The sequence below is a fragment of the Vipera berus genome (genome assembly GCF_964194415.1).
Source record: "Vipera berus genome assembly, chromosome: Z".
NCBI lineage: Eukaryota > Metazoa > Chordata > Lepidosauria > Squamata > Viperidae > Vipera > Vipera berus.
Window position 1 is genome coordinate 133023025 of NC_138205.1, and position 17500 is coordinate 133040524.

The following is a 17500-nucleotide window of genomic DNA, read 5'->3' on the forward strand; positions in this document are numbered from 1 at the left end:
ATGTATATATATATATATATATGTATATCGCTTCCACGGGGCGCCCCCTGCTCAGCCCCCCCTCAAAGCTGAAGCCTAGTAAGAATAAAACAACCTACACCGGACCCCGGGGAGGGGAGGGGGGGTGTCCTACGGAGACACCCTCCGGACACACACACACACCCCTTTCGTAATTAAATTCAGCATCGTTTGGATATAAAAAAGAAGATTGTGGCAGCCTGCCAAATTTAGCCCCAGCCACCCACCCACCCCGGTTTTCCGAAGGACATTGGACCGGGTTGGTATGAGGTCTCCTGTCTTGAGCAGGGGGGATGGACTAGATGACCTCCGAGCTCCCGTCCAGCTCTGTGATTCTGTAAGGGTCGCCTGCTCGAGCAGGGGGATGGACTAGATGACCTCCGTGGGCCCTTCCAGCTTTGTGGTTCTGTAAGGGGTGTCCTGCTCTAGTAGGGGGTTGGACTAGATGATCTCTGAGGTCCCTTCCAGCTCTGTGATTCTGTGAGGGTCTCCTGCTCGAGCAGTGGGTTGGACTAGATGACCTCCGAGGTCCCTTCCCACTTTGTCATTCTGTGATACTGTAAGGATCTCCTGCTTGAGTAGGGGGCTGGACTGGATGACCTCCAAGGTCCCTTCTATTATTCTGTAGGTCTGTAAAGTCTCTTGCTTGAGCAGGGGGCTAGATTAGATGACCTCCGAGGCCCCTTCCAACTCCTGTCATTCTGTGATTCTGTAGGGGTCTCCTGCTGTAGCAGGGGGTCGGACTGGATGACCTCCCAGGTCCCTTCTATTGTTCTGTACGTCTGTAAAGTCTCTTGCTCCAGCAGGGGGCTGGACTAGATGACCCCCCTCCCCCCCAGAGGCCCCTTCCAGCTCTACCTCTGGCCAGGAAGGTCGGCCTCCGAGGCAGCCAGAGATTTCGCTCAAGAGAATCCCAGATCCAAAAGGAGACCCGGGAGGTCATCTAGTCCCACCCCTTGGCCCAAGTAGGAGACTCCCATCGGACGGACGAACAGCGCAGCCTGGAGGTCAGGTGTGGGGAGGGGGTGTCCCCAGCAGGCCTCGGGAGGGGGGGAGGAAATCCCAGGAACAGGTTGGAGAGAGAGAGAGACCCCCTCCTGCGTTGCCACGGCGATGGTGTGACCTCCTCCCCCTCCTCCTCCTCCTCCTCCTCCTCCCCCTCCCGATATTGCAGCCCGCCAACCCACCCTTCCAAAAGGACAAAGGGAAAGAGGAAGAGGGGAACGCAAAGAGACGAGAGGAGAGGAGAGGAAGGAAAGACGGACGGGCGGACGGACGGGCGGAAAGACGGCCGGAAAAACGGACGGCAGGAAGAGGAAGGGAGGAGAGATGGCTTACCAGGCAGTGGGGGACTGGCCCCAGGTAGGTACGGGGAGAGGATGGGGCGCAGTCTCCAAGGGAGGGCCCCCGGACCCTTCCTTCCTTCCTTCCTTCCTTCCTTCCCGGAAGTCAGGAGTCTGTATACTCCCCTCCTGACTCGGCAGCCCTGGGTGGCCCCGTGCTACGTCTCCCCGGCGCCCTGCCTTCGATTCCCTCCCTTCTCTTCCCTCCTTCCTTCATCCCTCCCTCCCTCCCCCCTTCCCCTTTTCCCTCCTTCCTTCCTTCCTTCCTTCTTTGTATGTTTCTATCTATCCCCCTCTATCGATCTAATCTATCATTTTCATCTATCTACCAACCAACACTTCCTCTTCCTTCCTTCCTTCCTTTCCTCTTTCTTTCTTTCTTTCTTTCTTTCTTTCTTTCTTTCTTTCTTTCTTTCTTTCTTTCTTTCTTTCTTTCTTTCTTTCTCTTTTCTTTCTTTCTTTCTTTCTTTCTTTCCTTCTTTCTTTCCTTCCTTCCTTTCCTTTCTTTCTTTTCTTTCTTTCTTTTCTTTCTTTCCTTCTTTGTATGTTTCTATCTGTCCCCCTCTATCAATCTAATCTATCATTTCCATCTATCTACCAACCAACCCTTCCTCTTCCTTCCTTCCTTCCTTCCTTTCTTTCTTTCTTTCTTTCTTTCTTTCTTTCTTTCTTTCTTTCTTTCTTTCTTTCTTTCTTTCTTTCTTTCTTTCTTTCTTTCCTTCCTTCCTTCCTTCCTTCCTTCCTCTTCCTTCCTTCCTTTCTTTCTTTCTTTCTTTCTTTCTTTCCTTCCTTCCTTCCTTCCTCTTCCTTCCTTTGTTTCTCCTTCCCTCCCTTTTTCCTTCCTTTTTCCCTCCCTCCCTCCCTTTACTTTCCTTCCTTCCTCCCTCCCTCCCTTCCTCTTCCTTCCTCTTCCTTCCTTTCTTTCTCCTTCCCTTTTTCTTCCCTCCTTTATTCCTCCCTCTTCCTTTCGCTCCCTTTTTCCTTCCTTCCTTCCTTCCTTCCTTCCTTCCTTCCTTCCTTCCTCCCTCCCTCCCTCCCTCCCTCCCTCCCTCCCTCTCTTCCTTCCTCTTCCTTCCTCTGTTTGTCCTTCCCTTCCCTCCCTCCCTCTCTGCATCCCGGTCAATGCTTTCCCCCGCGACCCTTTTGGCTCCAATTCCCGAACTTTCCCGCCCCTTTCCCTGGATTGCTTCCCTCCCTCCCTCCTCTCCTCTCCTCTCCCCCGTCGGCTTCCGTCTCCTAATTCCCTTTTTTTTTCTTCCCTGCCCGTCTTTCAGGCCGACGTGGAGTGGGGAGGCCCGGCAGGTAAGGATCACAAGTCCCTTCGCTTCCCTCCTGGGACAAGTTGTCGTTTGCTGCCTGTTCGTTTAGTGACCGTTCCACCTTACGGCGGCACCGGAAAAAGGGGACTCCCACAATCCCTTGTCACCCTCCCACAATCCCTTATCACCCTTCGCGACCGTCGCAGCATTCCCCGTGGTCGCGCCATCCAAACTCCGGACGCTCGGCAACCGATTCACATTTATGACAAGTCGGCCCTAGTGTCCGCGAGGTCCCGTTTTGCAAACCTTCCGTACGAAGCCAGATTCACTTAGCGACCGGGTGACCAACTCAACCACGGGGGCAGGGAAGGGTCACTTAACAAAACGTCTCACGGGCCCCAGTTACGGTCGTAAGAGGAGGACGCCCTGCCTCTGTACCTCCGGGCCCCTGACGAGATTGAAACGTTCCACTGAGCCATCGTACGCTGGGGGGTGGTAGTCCTTGACGACCGGGACGGAGAGTGAGGTTTCTATCGGTGAGCGATTCTGTCGCCGAACGAGACATCTGCTAAGGGAGCATTGCCCTGTTGTTATCAGCTTGGCTGCCGCCGTTGTTAAGGGCATGGTTGCATTTATTGAGGTAAAAACCACGGTCGGTAAGTGAATCTGACTCCTCCCCCCCATGACTTTGCTAGTCAGAAGGTCACAAAAGACTCTGTCTGTCTGTCTAGCTAGCTATCTAGCTACTTATCCATCTCTATCATCTCTCTATTATATCATTCTCTCTATCCATCTCTATCATCTATCATCTCTCTACTATCATTCTCTCTAAACATCTCTATCTCTCTAGTTATCTATCTATCTATCCATCCTATATTTATCTCTATCACCTAATTTATATCTATCTATATGTCATTGAATTCTATCTCTAGCTATTTATCCATTTCTATCATCTCTACTATCATTCTATCCATCTCTATCATCCCTCTCTCTCTATTTATCCACCTCTATCATCTATCTATCATTCTCTCTATCCATATCATTATATCTCTCTAGTTATCTATCCATATCTATCTATCTATCTATCTATCTATCTATCTATCTATCTATCTATCTATCTATCTATCTATCTATCTATGTCATTCTCTCTCTAGCTATTTATCCACCTCTATCATCTCTCTACTATCATTCTATCATTATCACATCTCTCTAGTTATCTATCCATATCTATCCATCTATCTATCTATCTATCTATCTATCTATCTATCTATCTATCTATCTATCTATCTATATCTATCATTCTATCTCTCTAGCTATTTATCCACCTCTATCATCTCTCTACTATCATTCTCTCTATCCATCTCTATCATTATATCTCATCTATATCTATCTATCTATCTATCTATCTATCTATCTATCTATCTATCTATCTATCTATCTATCTATCCTATATCTATCTCTATCACCTAATTTATATCTATCTATGTCATTCTATCTCTAGCTATTTATCCATTTCTATCATCTCTCTACAATCTATCATTCTATCCATCTCTATCATATCTCTCTAGTTATCTATCTATCCACCTCTATCATCTCTATCATCTTACTATCATTCTTTCTATCCATCTCTATCATTATATCTCTCTAGTTATCTATCCATATCTATCTATCTATCTATCTATCTATCTATCTATCTATCTATCTATCTATCTATCTATCTATCTATCTATCTATCTATCTATCTATCTATCTATCTATCTATCTATCTATCTATCTATCTATCTATCTATCTACAGTATCTATCTACCTACCTACCTACCTACCTACCTACCTACCTACCTATCTATCTATCTATCTATCTATCTATCTATCTATCTATCTATCTATCTATCTATCTATCTATCTATCTATCTATCTATCTATCTATCTACCTATCTATTATCTACCACTCTAGCTATCCACCTCTATCATCTCTAATTATTATCTATCCATCTCTCATTTTTTTTTCTCTCTCTCTCTTTATAGCTATCTATTGTGTGTATGTGTGTCTATAATTTCTATGTCATTCTCTCTAGCTATCATTTCTCTTTCATCTTTCTAGCTACCCATTTCTCTCTTTCTCTCTATCATATATCTCCCTCCCTCCCTCCCTCCCTCCTTCCCTCTCTTCTCTCTCTCTCTCTCTCTCTCTCTCTCTCTCTCTCTCTCTCTCTCTCTCTCTCTCTCTCTCTCTCTCTCGTGTCAACAGCCGTATAACTCCACTGCGCCCTAAGTCTCTCCCTCTCTCTTCCAAACTCGCAGGGGAGGACGCCGAATTCCGGCTGATCCTGGTTGGGAAGTCCGGAGGTGGGAAAAGCGCCACGGGCAACACCATCCTCGGCCAGAGGGTGTTCCAATCCATCCTGGGAGTGAAGACCACCACCTTGAGGTGCCAAAGGGGGGAGGGAAGGTGGATGAGCAGGAAGGTTTACGTGGTCGACACACCCGCCCTCTTTGAGTCCGAAAACTATGACGAGATTGTCCGACGCGAGGTCATGTCTTGCATCGACTTCTCCCGGCCCGGCCCCCACGCCCTGATCTTGGTGACCCAGGTGGGGCGCTTCACCGCGGAAGACGTGACCGCCGCAAAGTGTGTCTGGGATATCTTTGGGGCCGAGTCCGCCAGGCACACCATCGTCCTCTTCACCTGCCAGGAGGACTTGGGAGGGAGCCCCCTGCAGGAGTACGTGGCAGAATCCGACAACCGGAACCTGCGGGCCCTGATCCGGCAGTGCGGCAACCGCTTCTGCGGCTTCAACAACAAGGCCGCGGAAGCCGAGCGGCAGAGGCAGGTCTCGGAGCTGATGGGGATGGTGGAGAGGACCGTTTACGAGAACGGGTCAAGATGCTACGCCAACCGGCTGTACCGGGAGCCCAACTTGAGGGATGAGCTGGTCAAAAATTTTCTGGCGGAGAACCGACAGGCCCGCAAAAAAGCCGAGAATGCTTTGGGGTGGAAAGAAAAGATGGTCCTCAAGGTGATGGTCATTTTGTCTGCCTTCGGCTTTATCTATTTCCTGATCGAGCGTTATTTTTCCAGGAAGTGAAATCTTCGGGACGGAGCTTCTGGTCTGAACGTGGGAAGAGGGGCTGTGTCTGTGTTCATATTGATCGGCGGGACCCCCCCAACCTTTTGGCCAACCGGGAGTCGTTCCACGGAGAGAGGATTTTCCCGCGGACCGAAGGCGGCGCGGCTTCGTGTGCTGCTTGCATCCCGTGGACCGGTTACCTGGCACGCCTTGGACCGGTGCTGGTCCACAACCCCGGGGGTTGGGGAACCTTGATGTAGATGACCAGGCTGAGCCCGAGGGAGGGGGTCAAGGGTGTTACCAGTCTCGAGTCCGGCCGACCGTAAATTGCATTTGGCTTTTCTCTACTGCTAATTTCGTGCTGTTAGTTGAGCAGATTCTTCTGTATTTAACCTGAATAATAAAATCGTACGTGCTGCAACTTAACATACCGTCTCGATCCTTTGTGCCATGCTGTAACTTAACATATGGTCTCCATCCTTTGCGCCGTGTTGTAAGTGGCCAGACGGTCTCGATCCTTTCAACCATGTTGCAACTTACCACAAGGTCTCGAACCCTTGTACCGTGTTTATTTATTTATTATTTATGTATTAGTTGAATTTATATACCGCCCTATTCCCGAAAGGACTCAGGGCGGTTCACAGGGCAAGTTAAAAACAATACAAAAGAGAGAATAAAATAAAATTAAATTAATACAAGCCCACAATTGAGATAACATTAAAATTTAAAATTTAAAATTTAAAATTTAAAATTTAAAATTTAAAATTTAAAATTTAAAATTTAAAATTTAAAATTTAAAATTTAAAATTTAAAATTTAAAATTTAAAATTTAAAATTTAAAATTTAAAATTAATTTAATTTAATTAATATAATTTAAAATCCCTCAGTCCAGGCCAGACAATTCAAACAACCAGGTTTTTAACTTACCACACGGTCTCAGTCCCTTGGACCATCTTGTAACTTAACGTACGGTCTCGATCCCTTGCACCATGTTGTAACTTAACGTATGGTCTCAATCCTTTCAACCATGTTGTAACTTACCATACGGTCTCGATCCCTAGCACCGTGTTGTAACTTTTATGGTGTTGATCCTTTTGCACCATGTAAGAACATACTCTCTTGATCCTTTCAGTCATGTTGTAACTTACCATACGGTCTCGATCCCTGGCACCGTGTTGCAACTTTTACGGTGTCGATCCTTTTGCACCATGTAACAACATACTCTCTTGATCCTTTCAGTCATGTTGTAACCTACCATACGGTCTCGATCCCTGGCACCGTGTTGCAACTTTACGGTGTCGATCCTTTTGCACCATGTAACAACATGCACTCTTGATCCTTGGTGCCACATTGTAACTTAACATGCTCTCAATTCTTGGTGCCGTGTTGTAACTTAACATACGCTCTTGATCGTTTGCACCGTGTTGTGACTTAACAACATATGTTCTCGATCCCTTGCACCATGTTGTAACTTAACATACAGTCTCGATGCTTTGCGACAGGTTGTAACTTAACATATGCTCTCAATCCTTGGCCCCGCGTTGACACTTAACATACAGTCTCAATCCTTTGCACCCTGTTGTAACTTAACATATATTCTCGATCCCTTGCACCATGTTGTAACTTAACATACAGTCTCGATGCTTTGCGACAGGTTGTAACTTAACATATGCTCTCAATCCTTGGCCCCGCGTTGACACTTAACATACAGTCTCAATCCTTTCCACCCTGTTGTAACTTAACGTATGTTCTCGATCCTTTGCACCCGGTTGTGACATAACATACGCTCTCGATCCTTTGCGCCACGTGGCAACTTAAAGAGTACGGTCTCGTATGTTTTGCACCACGTCATTTAACGCACCCTCTTGATCCATTGCGTCGGAGGCATACGCTCATTTGGAAGATTTTAAGACTGATGTACAACGGACGCCAAGCTAGTAACTAGACGACTCGAGAAAAAAGTTGTGGATTTGGTTTAAGCCACCTTAACGGAGGGATAGGATCAAGAAGGCGGGAATTGTCAGTACCGTTTGGTAAGGCCTGACTAAAAAAAAAAGAAATTTAATGTGGAGAAAAGCAACGTTTTTACATTTAGGCGGGAAAAATAAATAAATCGAAAGACGTAAGTACAGATCGGGCGAGGCCGGGCTCAAAAGCGAGAACTGGGAGATGGGCCTCGGAGTCCTAGCGGGCGATCCCTTGACCGCAAGCCGAGACCGCGTGCGGCAGCAGCAGCGGCCCGAAACAGCCGACGCAATCCTGGGTTGTGTAGACAAGAGGCCCGGAATCAAGGTGAGGGCGAAGTCGATTAGTCCCGCTTCGTAAAGCCTTAGTAAGGCCACACCTGGAATACCGTGGCCGATTTTGGTGCCCACGTCACACACACACACACACACACACACACAAAAAGATGTGGAGAGCTCGGAGGTTTTGATAAGACACTGGACAACCGTTTGTTTGAAATAGCGTTGTAGCTAATCTCAGTGTACACATGGTTGTACTTTGACAATAAAGGTTCATTTCATTTATAGACTCTCTCTCTCCCCCGCTTGAGCAAGGGGGTTGGACTGGATGACCTCCAAGGTCCCTTTCAGCTCTGCGGTTCCACACACTCCTTGAAAACCTTCCTTCGAAAACCTCCCTTTAGCATCACACACACACACACACACACACACACACACACACACACACACGGCAACACCTCACACCAGGGACGGCACCAGTCACTTGCGGCCAAGGGGTTGAGGTGGCAGTGGAAGAAGAGACGAGAGAGTCCCCCCTGTCTGAAATGGGATGGGTTCTCCTGCTCGAGCAGGGGGCTGGACTGGATGACCTCCAAGGTCCCTTCCAGTTTCTATTCCACTCCACTCCACTCCATTCCGTTCATTTTATTTTTCCCATATTTTCTATTCTGTTCTGTTCTGTTCTGTTCTGTTCTGTTCTGTTCTGTTCTATTCTTATTTCTTATTTCTTATTTCTTATTTCTTTTTCTTATCCTATTCTATTCTATTCTATTATTTCTTATTTCTTTTTCTTATTCTTATTCTATTCTATTCTATTCTATTCTATTCTATTCTTTATTTCTTATTTCTTTTTCTTATTCTATTCTATTCTATTCTATTCTATTCTATTCTATTCTATTCTTTATTTCTTATTTCTTATTTCTTATTTCTTTTTCTTATTCTATTCTATTCTATTCTATTCTATTCTATTCTATTCTATTCTATTCTATTCTATTCTTTATTTCTTATTTCTTATTTCTTTTTCCTATTCTATTCTATTCTATTCTTTCTTATTTCTTATTTCTTATTTCTTATTTCTTTTTCTTATTCTATTCTATTCTTTATTTCTTATTTCTTTTTCTTATTCTATTCTATTCTATTCTTTATTTCTTATTTCTTATTTCTTTTTCTTATTCTATTCTATTCTATTCTATTCTATTCTTTCTTATTTCTTATTTCTTATTTCTTATTTCTTATTCTATTCTATTCTTTATTTCTTATTTCTTTTTCTTATTCTATTCTATTCTATTCTTTATTTCTTATTTCTTTTTCTTATTCTATTCTATTCTATTCTATTCTATTCTATTCTATTCTATTCTATTCTATTCTATTTTATTATTTCTTATTTCCTTTTCTTATTCTATTCTATTCTATTCTATTCTATTCTATTCTATTCTTATTTCTTATTTATTTCTTATTTCCTTTTTCTATTCTCTTCCGTTCTGTTCCGTTCCATTCCGTATTCTATTCTGTTCTGTTCTATTCTATTCTGATTTCTTAATTCTTTTTTCCTTTTCTTCTTCTCCTCTCTTCTCTTCTCTACTCTACTCTACTCTACTCTACTCTACTCTACTCTACTCTACTCTACTCTACTCTATTTTAACTCTCCTGTTCTGTAAGGGTCTCCTGCTTAAGCAGTGTGTTGGACTAGATGACCTCCAAGGTCCCTTCCGACTTTATTATGATACTTATTATTATTAATCTGCCTCCCAAGCAGCCCCACCAGCCCAAGAAGCGCTCGGCATACCCCCCCCCTCCCTCCCGGAAGGCTGGGAACGGCGGACCTTCAGGTGAGCCGCTGATGGGTCCCAGGTATAAACAGGAGCATAAAATGCACCTGGGACTTTGTCCGGGTACAACCTCAGCGCTGTGTGGACAAGGCGGGTCTCTCCCCCTTATCTGTTCCTCGGTTTCCCTTTTCTGGCTTCTCAAAGATTAAATCTTTTGTGATTTCTCCGGAGCTGATCCAGCAGGGGAGGGAGGGGTCCCAGGGCCCCATGGTCCACCAACCCTAGAAGAACTCTGGAGGCTCCCTCCCCCCCGGAAGGCGGGGAACGGCGGACCTTCAGGTGAGCCGTTGATGGATCCCAGGTATAACCAGGGCCGTAAAATGCAGGCGCGCCTGGGACTTTGTCCGGGTTCAACCAGGGACAAGGCGTGTGTCTCTCCACCTGTCGTCTGTTGCCCGGTTGCACTTTTTGGCTGGCTTCTCAAGGCTTCATCTCCTGCCTGAGCGGGGAGGGGGGGCTGGACTAGAAGACCTCCAAGGTCCCTTCCAGCTCTGTGATTCTGTTCTATTCTGTTCTTTTCTGTGTTCTGTTCTCTTTTGTTCTGTTCCATTCCGTGCTGTGTTGTGTTGTGTTCCGTTCCATTCCATTCCATTCCATATTTTCTATTCTATTCTATTCTATTCTATTCTATTCTATTCTATTCATTTCTTATTCTATTCTATTTCTTATTCTATTCTATTCTATTCTATTCTATTCTATTCTAATTTATTTCTTATTCTATTCTATTCTATTCTATTCTATTAATTTCTTATTCTATTCTATTTCTTATTCTATTCTATTCTATTCTATTCTAATTTATTTCTTATTCTATTCTATTCTATTCTATTCTATTCTATTCTATTCTATTCTATTCTATTCTATTCTATTCTATTCTATTCTATTCTTATTTCTTATTTCTTATTCTATTCTATTCCATTCCATTCTATTCTTTCTTATTCTATTCTATTCTATTCTATTCTATTCTATTCTATTCTATTCTATTCTATTCTATTCTATTCTATTCTATTCTATTCTTATTTATTTCTTATTTCTTATTCTATTCTATTATATTCTATTCTATTCTATTCTAATTTCTTATTCTATTCTATTTCCTATTCTATTCTATTCTATTCTATTCTATTCTATTCTATTCTTATTTTCTATTCTATTCTATTCTATTCTAGTCTAGTCTATTCTAATTTCTTATTCTATTCTATTTTCTATTCTATTCTATTCTATTCTATTCTATTCTATTCTATTCTATTCTATTCTATTTCTTATTTCTTATTTCTTATTTCTTATTCTATTCTATTCTATTCTATTCTATTCTATTCTATTCTATTCTATTCTATTCTAATTTCTTATTCTATTCTATTTCCTATTCTATTCTATTCTATTCTATTCTATTCTATTCTATTCTATTCTATTCTATTCTATTCTATTCTATTCTTATTTCTTATTTCTTATTTCTTATTTCTTATTCTATTCTATTCTATTCTATTCCATTCCATTCCATTCTTTCTTATTCTATTCTATTCTATTCTATTCTATTCTATTCTATTCTATTCTATTCTATTCTATTCTATTCTATTCTATTCTATTCTAATTTCTTATTCTATTCTATTTCCTATTCTATTCTATTCTATTCTATTCTATTCTATTCTATTCTATTCTATTCTATTCTATTTCTTATTTCTTATTTCTTATTTCTTATTCTATTCTATTCTATTCTATTCTATTCTAATTTCTTATTCTATTCTATTCTATTCTATTCTATTCTATTCTATTCTATTCTATTCTATTCTATTCTATTCTATTCTTATTTCTTATTTCTTATTCTATTCCATTCCATTCCATTCCATTCTATTCTATTCTATTCTATTCTATTCTATTCTATTCTATTCTATTCTATTCTATTCTATTCATTTCTTATTCTATTCTATTTCTTATTCTATTCTATTCTATTCTATTCTATTCTAATTTATTTCTTATTCTATTCTATTCTATTCTATTCTATTAATTTCTTATTCTATTCTATTTCTTATTCTATTCTATTCTATTCTATTCTAATTTATTTCTTATTCTATTCTATTCTATTCTATTCTATTCTATTCTATTCTATTCTATTCTATTCTATTCTTATTTCTTATTTCTTATTCTATTCTATTCCATTCCATTCTATTCTTTCTTATTCTATTCTATTCTATTCTATTCTATTCTATTCTATTCTATTCTATTCTATTCTATTCTATTCTTATTTATTTCTTATTTCTTATTTCTTATTCTATTCTATTCTATTCTATTCTATTCTAATTTCTTATTCTATTCTATTTCCTATTCTATTCTATTCTATTCTATTCTATTCTATTCTTATTTTCTATTCTATTCTATTCTATTCTATTCTATTCTAGTCTAGTCTAGTCTAATTTCTTATTCTATTCTATTTTCTATTCTATTCTATTCTATTCTATTCTATTCTATTCTATTCTATTTCTTATTTCTTATTTCTTATTTCTTATTTCTTATTCTATTCTATTCTATTCTATTCTATTCTATTCTATTCTATTCTATTCTATTCTATTCTATTCTATTCTAATTTCTTATTCTATTCTATTTCCTATTCTATTCTATTCTATTCTATTCTATTCTATTCTATTCTATTCTATTCTATTCTATTCTATTCTATTCTATTCTATTCTATTCTATTCTTATTTCTTATTTCTTATTTCTTATTCTATTCTATTCTATTCCATTCCATTCCATTCTTTCTTATTCTATTCTATTCTATTCTATTCTATTCTATTCTATTCTATTCTATTCTATTCTATTCTATTCTATTCTATTCTAATTTCTTATTCTATTCTATATTCTATTCTATTCTATTCTATTCTATTCTATTCTATTCTATTTCTTATTTCTTATTTCTTATTTCTTATTTCTTATTCTATTCTATTCTATTCTATTCTAATTTCTTATTCTATTCTATTCTATTCTATTCTATTCTATTCTATTCTATTCTATTCTATTCTATTCTATTCTATTCTATTCTTATTTCTTATTTCTTATTTCTTATTCTATTCTATTCCATTCCATTCTATTCTTTCTTATTCTATTCTATTCTATTCTATTCTATTCTATTCTATTCTATTCTATTCTATTCTATTCTATTCTATTCTATTCTAATTTCTTATTCTATTCTATTTCCTATTCTATTCTATTCTATTCTATTCTATTCTATTCTATTCTATTCTATTTCTTATTTCTTATTTCTTATTTCTTATTTCCTATTCTATTCTATTCTATTCTATTCTATTCTATTCTATTCTATTCTATTCTATTCTATTCTATTCTATTCTATTCTATTCTTATTCCATTCCATTCCTCCCTCCCTCCCTCCCTCCCTCCTTCCTTCCTTCCTTCCTTCCTTCCTTCCTTCCTTCCTTCCTTCCTTCCTTCCTTCCTTCCTTCCATTTCCCCCATCCCTTCTCTCCAGTGGTGGGATTGAACTGGTCTGCACTCCTTTAGCAGATAGCTAATTTTTTTTTGTTTCCCAAGTCCCAGAATGAACTTCCGGAAGTGGCATCCATGCAGAGAACCGGTTGTTCACGTATTTGAATCCCACCACTGGATGGGAAGGGGGGGCGGGTGGAGGGGGGGGTTGGCTCAGAGGTAGGGTGGGGGGGGACCCTGGGGAGGACAAGTGGATTGGTAGAACGCTCGAAATCCAATCCAATAGAATAGAATAGGGACCTTGGAGGTCATCTAGTCCAACCCCTTCCCCCCCCCCACCGGGATGAACCAGAGACCCTTACAGAATGACAGAATCAGAGAGTTGGAAGGGACCTCGGAGGTCACCTAGTCCAACTCCCGGCTCAAGCCGGAGACCATTTCAGAATCACAAGACGAAGGGACCTCGGAGGTCATCTAGTCCAACCGCCCCAGCTCAAGTAGGAGATCCTGATAGAATGACAGAATGACAGGCTTGGAAGGGACCTAGAAAGGTCAAATGGAAAATTTATCAGTAAGGTAGCTGCAAATGAAAATGTCAGTAAAACTATAAGTAAGGTGCCCAGTCAAAACTATCAGTCAGTAAAAATATCGGCAACTGAGTTGCAAGTCAAAGGTAAAACCATCAGTAACCTAGTTGCAAATGCAAAACTGTCAGTAACGACGTTGCAAGCCACACTGCCAAGTCAGCAAAACTATCAGCGACGTAGTTGCAGATGTCAAACTATCAGTAAGGTAGTTGCAAATGTAAAAAACTCAGGAATGTAGTTGCAAATGTCAAACTATCAGTAACAAAGTTGCAAGTCACACTACCAGTAAAACTTATCAGCAACGTAGTTGCAAATGTCAAACTATCAGTAACGAAGTTGCAAGTGTCAAACTATCAGTAAGGTAGTTGCAAAGGTAAAACTCAGTAACAAAGTTGCAAGTCACACTACCAAGTCAGTAAAACTATCAGCAAAGTAGTTGCAAATGTCAAACTATCAGTAAGGTAGTTGCAAAGGTATAAACTCAGTAATCTAGTTGCAAATGTCAAACTATCAGTAACAAAGTTGCAAGTCACATTACCAAGTCAGTAAAACTATCAGCAACCTAGTTGCAAATGTCAAACTATCAGTAACAAAGTTGCAAGTCACATTACCAAGTCATTAAAACTATCAGCAACCTAGTTACAAATGTCAAACTATCAGTAATGTAGTTGCAAAGATAAAACTATCAATAACAAAGTTGCAAGTCACACTGTCAAGTCAGTAAAACTATCAGCAATGTAGTTGCAAATGTAAAACTACCAGCAACGTAGTTGCAAATAGTTGCAAAGGTAAAACTATCAGTAACGAAGTGGCAAGTCACACTACCAAGTCAGTAAAACTATCAGTAACCTAGTTGCAAATGTAAAACTCAGCAACGAAGTTGCAAATGTCAAACTATCAGTAACAAAGTTGCAAATGTCAAACTATCAGTAACGTAGTTGCAAAGATAAAACTATCAGTAACAAAGTTGCAAGTCACACTATCAAGTCAGTAAAACTATCAGCAACGTAGTTGCAAATGTAAAACTCAGTGACCTAGTTGCAAAGGTAAAACTATCGGTGATGACGTTGCAAGTAACACTACCAAGTCAGTAAAACTATCAGCAACCTAGTTGCAAATGTCAAACCACCAGTAACCTAGTTGCAAATGTCAAACTCAGCAATGAAGTTGCAAATGTCAAACTCTCAGTAATCTAGTTGCAAATGTCAAACTCAGCAACAGAAGTTGCAAAGGCAAAACTCTCAGTAACAAAGTTGCAAGTCACACTATCAAGTCAGTAAAACTATCAGCAATGTAGTTGCAAATGTAAAACTCAGTGATGTAGTTGCAAATGTCAAACTATCAGTAAGGTAGTTGCAAAGGTAAAACTCAGTAACAAAGTTGCAAGTCACACTATAAAGTGAGTAAAACTATCAGCAACCTAGTTGCAAATGTCAAACTATCACTAAGGTAGTTGCAAATGTCAAAACTCAGTAATGTAGTTGCAAAGGTAAAACTATCAGTAACGATGTTGCAAGTCACACTATACCAAGTCAGTAAAACTATCGGCAACCTAGTTGCAAATGTCAAACTCTCCGTAACCTCGTTGCAAATGTCAAAGTCAGCAACAGAAGTTGCAAAGGCAAAACAACTCTCAGTAGCACACTACACCAAGTCAGCAAAACTACCGGCAACCTAGTTGCATCCGTCAAACTCTCAGCCACGGAAAAGTTGCAAACGGGGGTGGGGGTGGGGGGGAAGTCAGCAAGGCAGTTGCAAACCTCAAACTCTCAGTAAGGTAGTTGCAAAGGTAAAACTCAGCAACAAAGTTGCAAGTCACACTATCAAGTGAGTGAAACTATCAGCAATGCGGTTGCAAATGTCAAACTATCACTAAGGTAGTTAGTTGCAAAGGTCAAAACTCAGTAATGTAGTTGCAAAAGTAACACTCTCAGTAACGATGTTGCAAGTCACACTATAGTACCAAGTCAGTAAAACTCTCAGCAACCTAGTTGCAAATGTCAAACTCTCAGTAACGTAGTTGCAAATCTGGGTGTCTGGACGTAGCCTCTGGACTGGGGTGGGGTGCTTTTGGGGGGGGGGCGGGAAAAAGACTTTCTCTGCAATCACGTGATTGCCGGGAAGCACCGAGGGCCCCCCCTCTCCTCCCTCTCTCTCTCTCCCTCTCTCTCTCTCTCCCTTTTCTGGCAATTTAGATCTCCAGGCAGTCCAATCGGTCAGAACGGAGCTGGAAAGGGACCTGGGAGGTCATCTAGTCTGACCCCCTGCTTTAGCAAGAGACCCTTACAGGATCACAGAAGGACAGAGTTATGGAAGGGACCTGGGAGGTTGTCTAGTCTGACCCCCTGCTTTAGCAGGAGACCCTTACAGGATCGCAGAAGGACAGAGTTATGGAAGGGACCTGGGAGGTCATCTAGTCCAGCCCCCTGCTTGAGCAGGAGACCCTGACAGACTCATAGAAGAACAGAGCTGCAAGGGACCTGGGAGGTTGTCTAGTCTGACCCCCTGCTTTAGCAGGAGAGCCTTACAGGATCACAGAAGGACAGAGCTGGAAGGGACCTCGGAGGTCATCTAGTCCAGCCCCCTGCTCCAGCAGGAGAGCCTTACAGGATCGCAGAAGGACAGAGCTGCAAGGGACCTCGGAGGTCATCTAGTCCAGCCCCCTGCTCCAGCAGGAGAGCCTTACAGGATCGCAGAAGGACAGAGCTGCAAGGGACCTCGGAGGTCATCTAGTCCAGCCCCCTGCTCCAGCAGGAGAGCCTTACATGATCACAGGAGGACAGAGCTGGAAGGGACCTCGGAGGTCGTCTAGTCCAGCCCCCTGCTTGAGCAGGAGACCCTGACAGACTCATAGAAGAACAGAGCTGCAAGGGACTTCGGAGGTCATCTAGTCTGAAGATCCAACCCCCTGCTCAAACAGGAGACCCTTACAGAATCACAGAATGACAGAGCTGGAAGGGACCTGGGAGGTCGTCTAGTCTGACCCCCTGCTTTAGCAGGAGACCCTTACAGGATCACAGAATGACAGAGTTATGGAAGGGACCTGGGAGGTCGTCTAGTCTGACCCCCTACTTTAGCAGGAGACCCTTACAGGATCACAGAATGACAGAGTTATGGAAGGGACCTGGGAGGTCGTCTAGTCTGACCCCCTACTTTAGCAGGACACCCTTACAGGATCACAGAAGAAGGGAGCTGGAAGGGACCTGGGAGGTCGTCTAGTCCAGCCCCCTGCTCCAGCAGGAGAGCCTTACAGGATCGCAGAAGGACAGAGCTGGAAGGGACCTGGGAGGTCGTCTAGTCTGACCCCCTGCTTTAGCAGGAGAGCCTTACAGGATCACAGGAGGACAGAGCTGGAAGGGACCTGGGAGGTCGTCTAGTCTGACCCCCTGCTTTAGCAAGAGAGCCTTACAGGATCGCAGAAGGACAGAGCTGCAAGGGACCTTGGAGGTCATCTAGTCCAGCCCCCTGCTTGAGTAGGAGACCCTGACAGACTCATAGAAGAACAGAGCTGCAAGGGACCTGGGAGGTTGTCTAGTCTGACCCCCTGCTTTAGCAGGAGAGCCTTACAGGATCGCAGAAGGACAGAGTTATGAAAGGGACCTGGGAGGTCATCTAGTCCAGCCCCCTGGCTCAACCATGAGAACCTTACAGGATCACAGAGGAACAGTGTTGGAAGGGACCTTGGAGGTCATCCAGTCCAGCCCCCTGGCTCAACCATGAGAAC

General features: G+C 41.9%; 1 protein-coding gene and 2 long non-coding RNA genes across 6 annotated transcripts in view; 2 read left to right on the forward strand and 1 right to left on the reverse strand.

Annotated features, from left to right (window-relative positions):
* Nucleotides 1-6114, forward strand: part of LOC308677499 (GTPase IMAP family member 3-like) — an 8066-nt gene extending 1952 nt beyond the window's left edge. Inside the window, exons 1-4 of one of the 3 annotated variants that reach the window (XM_081343947.1) lie at nt 68-361; nt 657-1380; nt 2636-2663; nt 4922-6114. In XM_081343947.1, the coding sequence (XP_081200073.1) occupies nt 1348-1380; nt 2636-2663; nt 4922-5706 (846 nt within the window). In that variant the 5' untranslated portion in view covers nt 68-361; nt 657-1347 and the 3' untranslated portion in view covers nt 5707-6114. Of the gene's footprint in view, nt 1-67; nt 362-416; nt 1381-2635; nt 2664-4921 lie in introns of those variants that run through there. The other 2 variants (XM_081343945.1, XM_081343946.1) reach the window with 2 other exon arrangements.
* Nucleotides 1-17500, forward strand: part of LOC308678093 — a 305537-nt gene that overhangs the window by 265013 nt on the left and 23024 nt on the right. The gene's annotated exons all lie outside the window — the stretch shown is intronic.
* The window catches only part of LOC308678092, a 400336-nt gene that overhangs the window by 60685 nt on the left and 322151 nt on the right, over nt 1-17500 (reverse strand). The window lies entirely within an intron of this gene.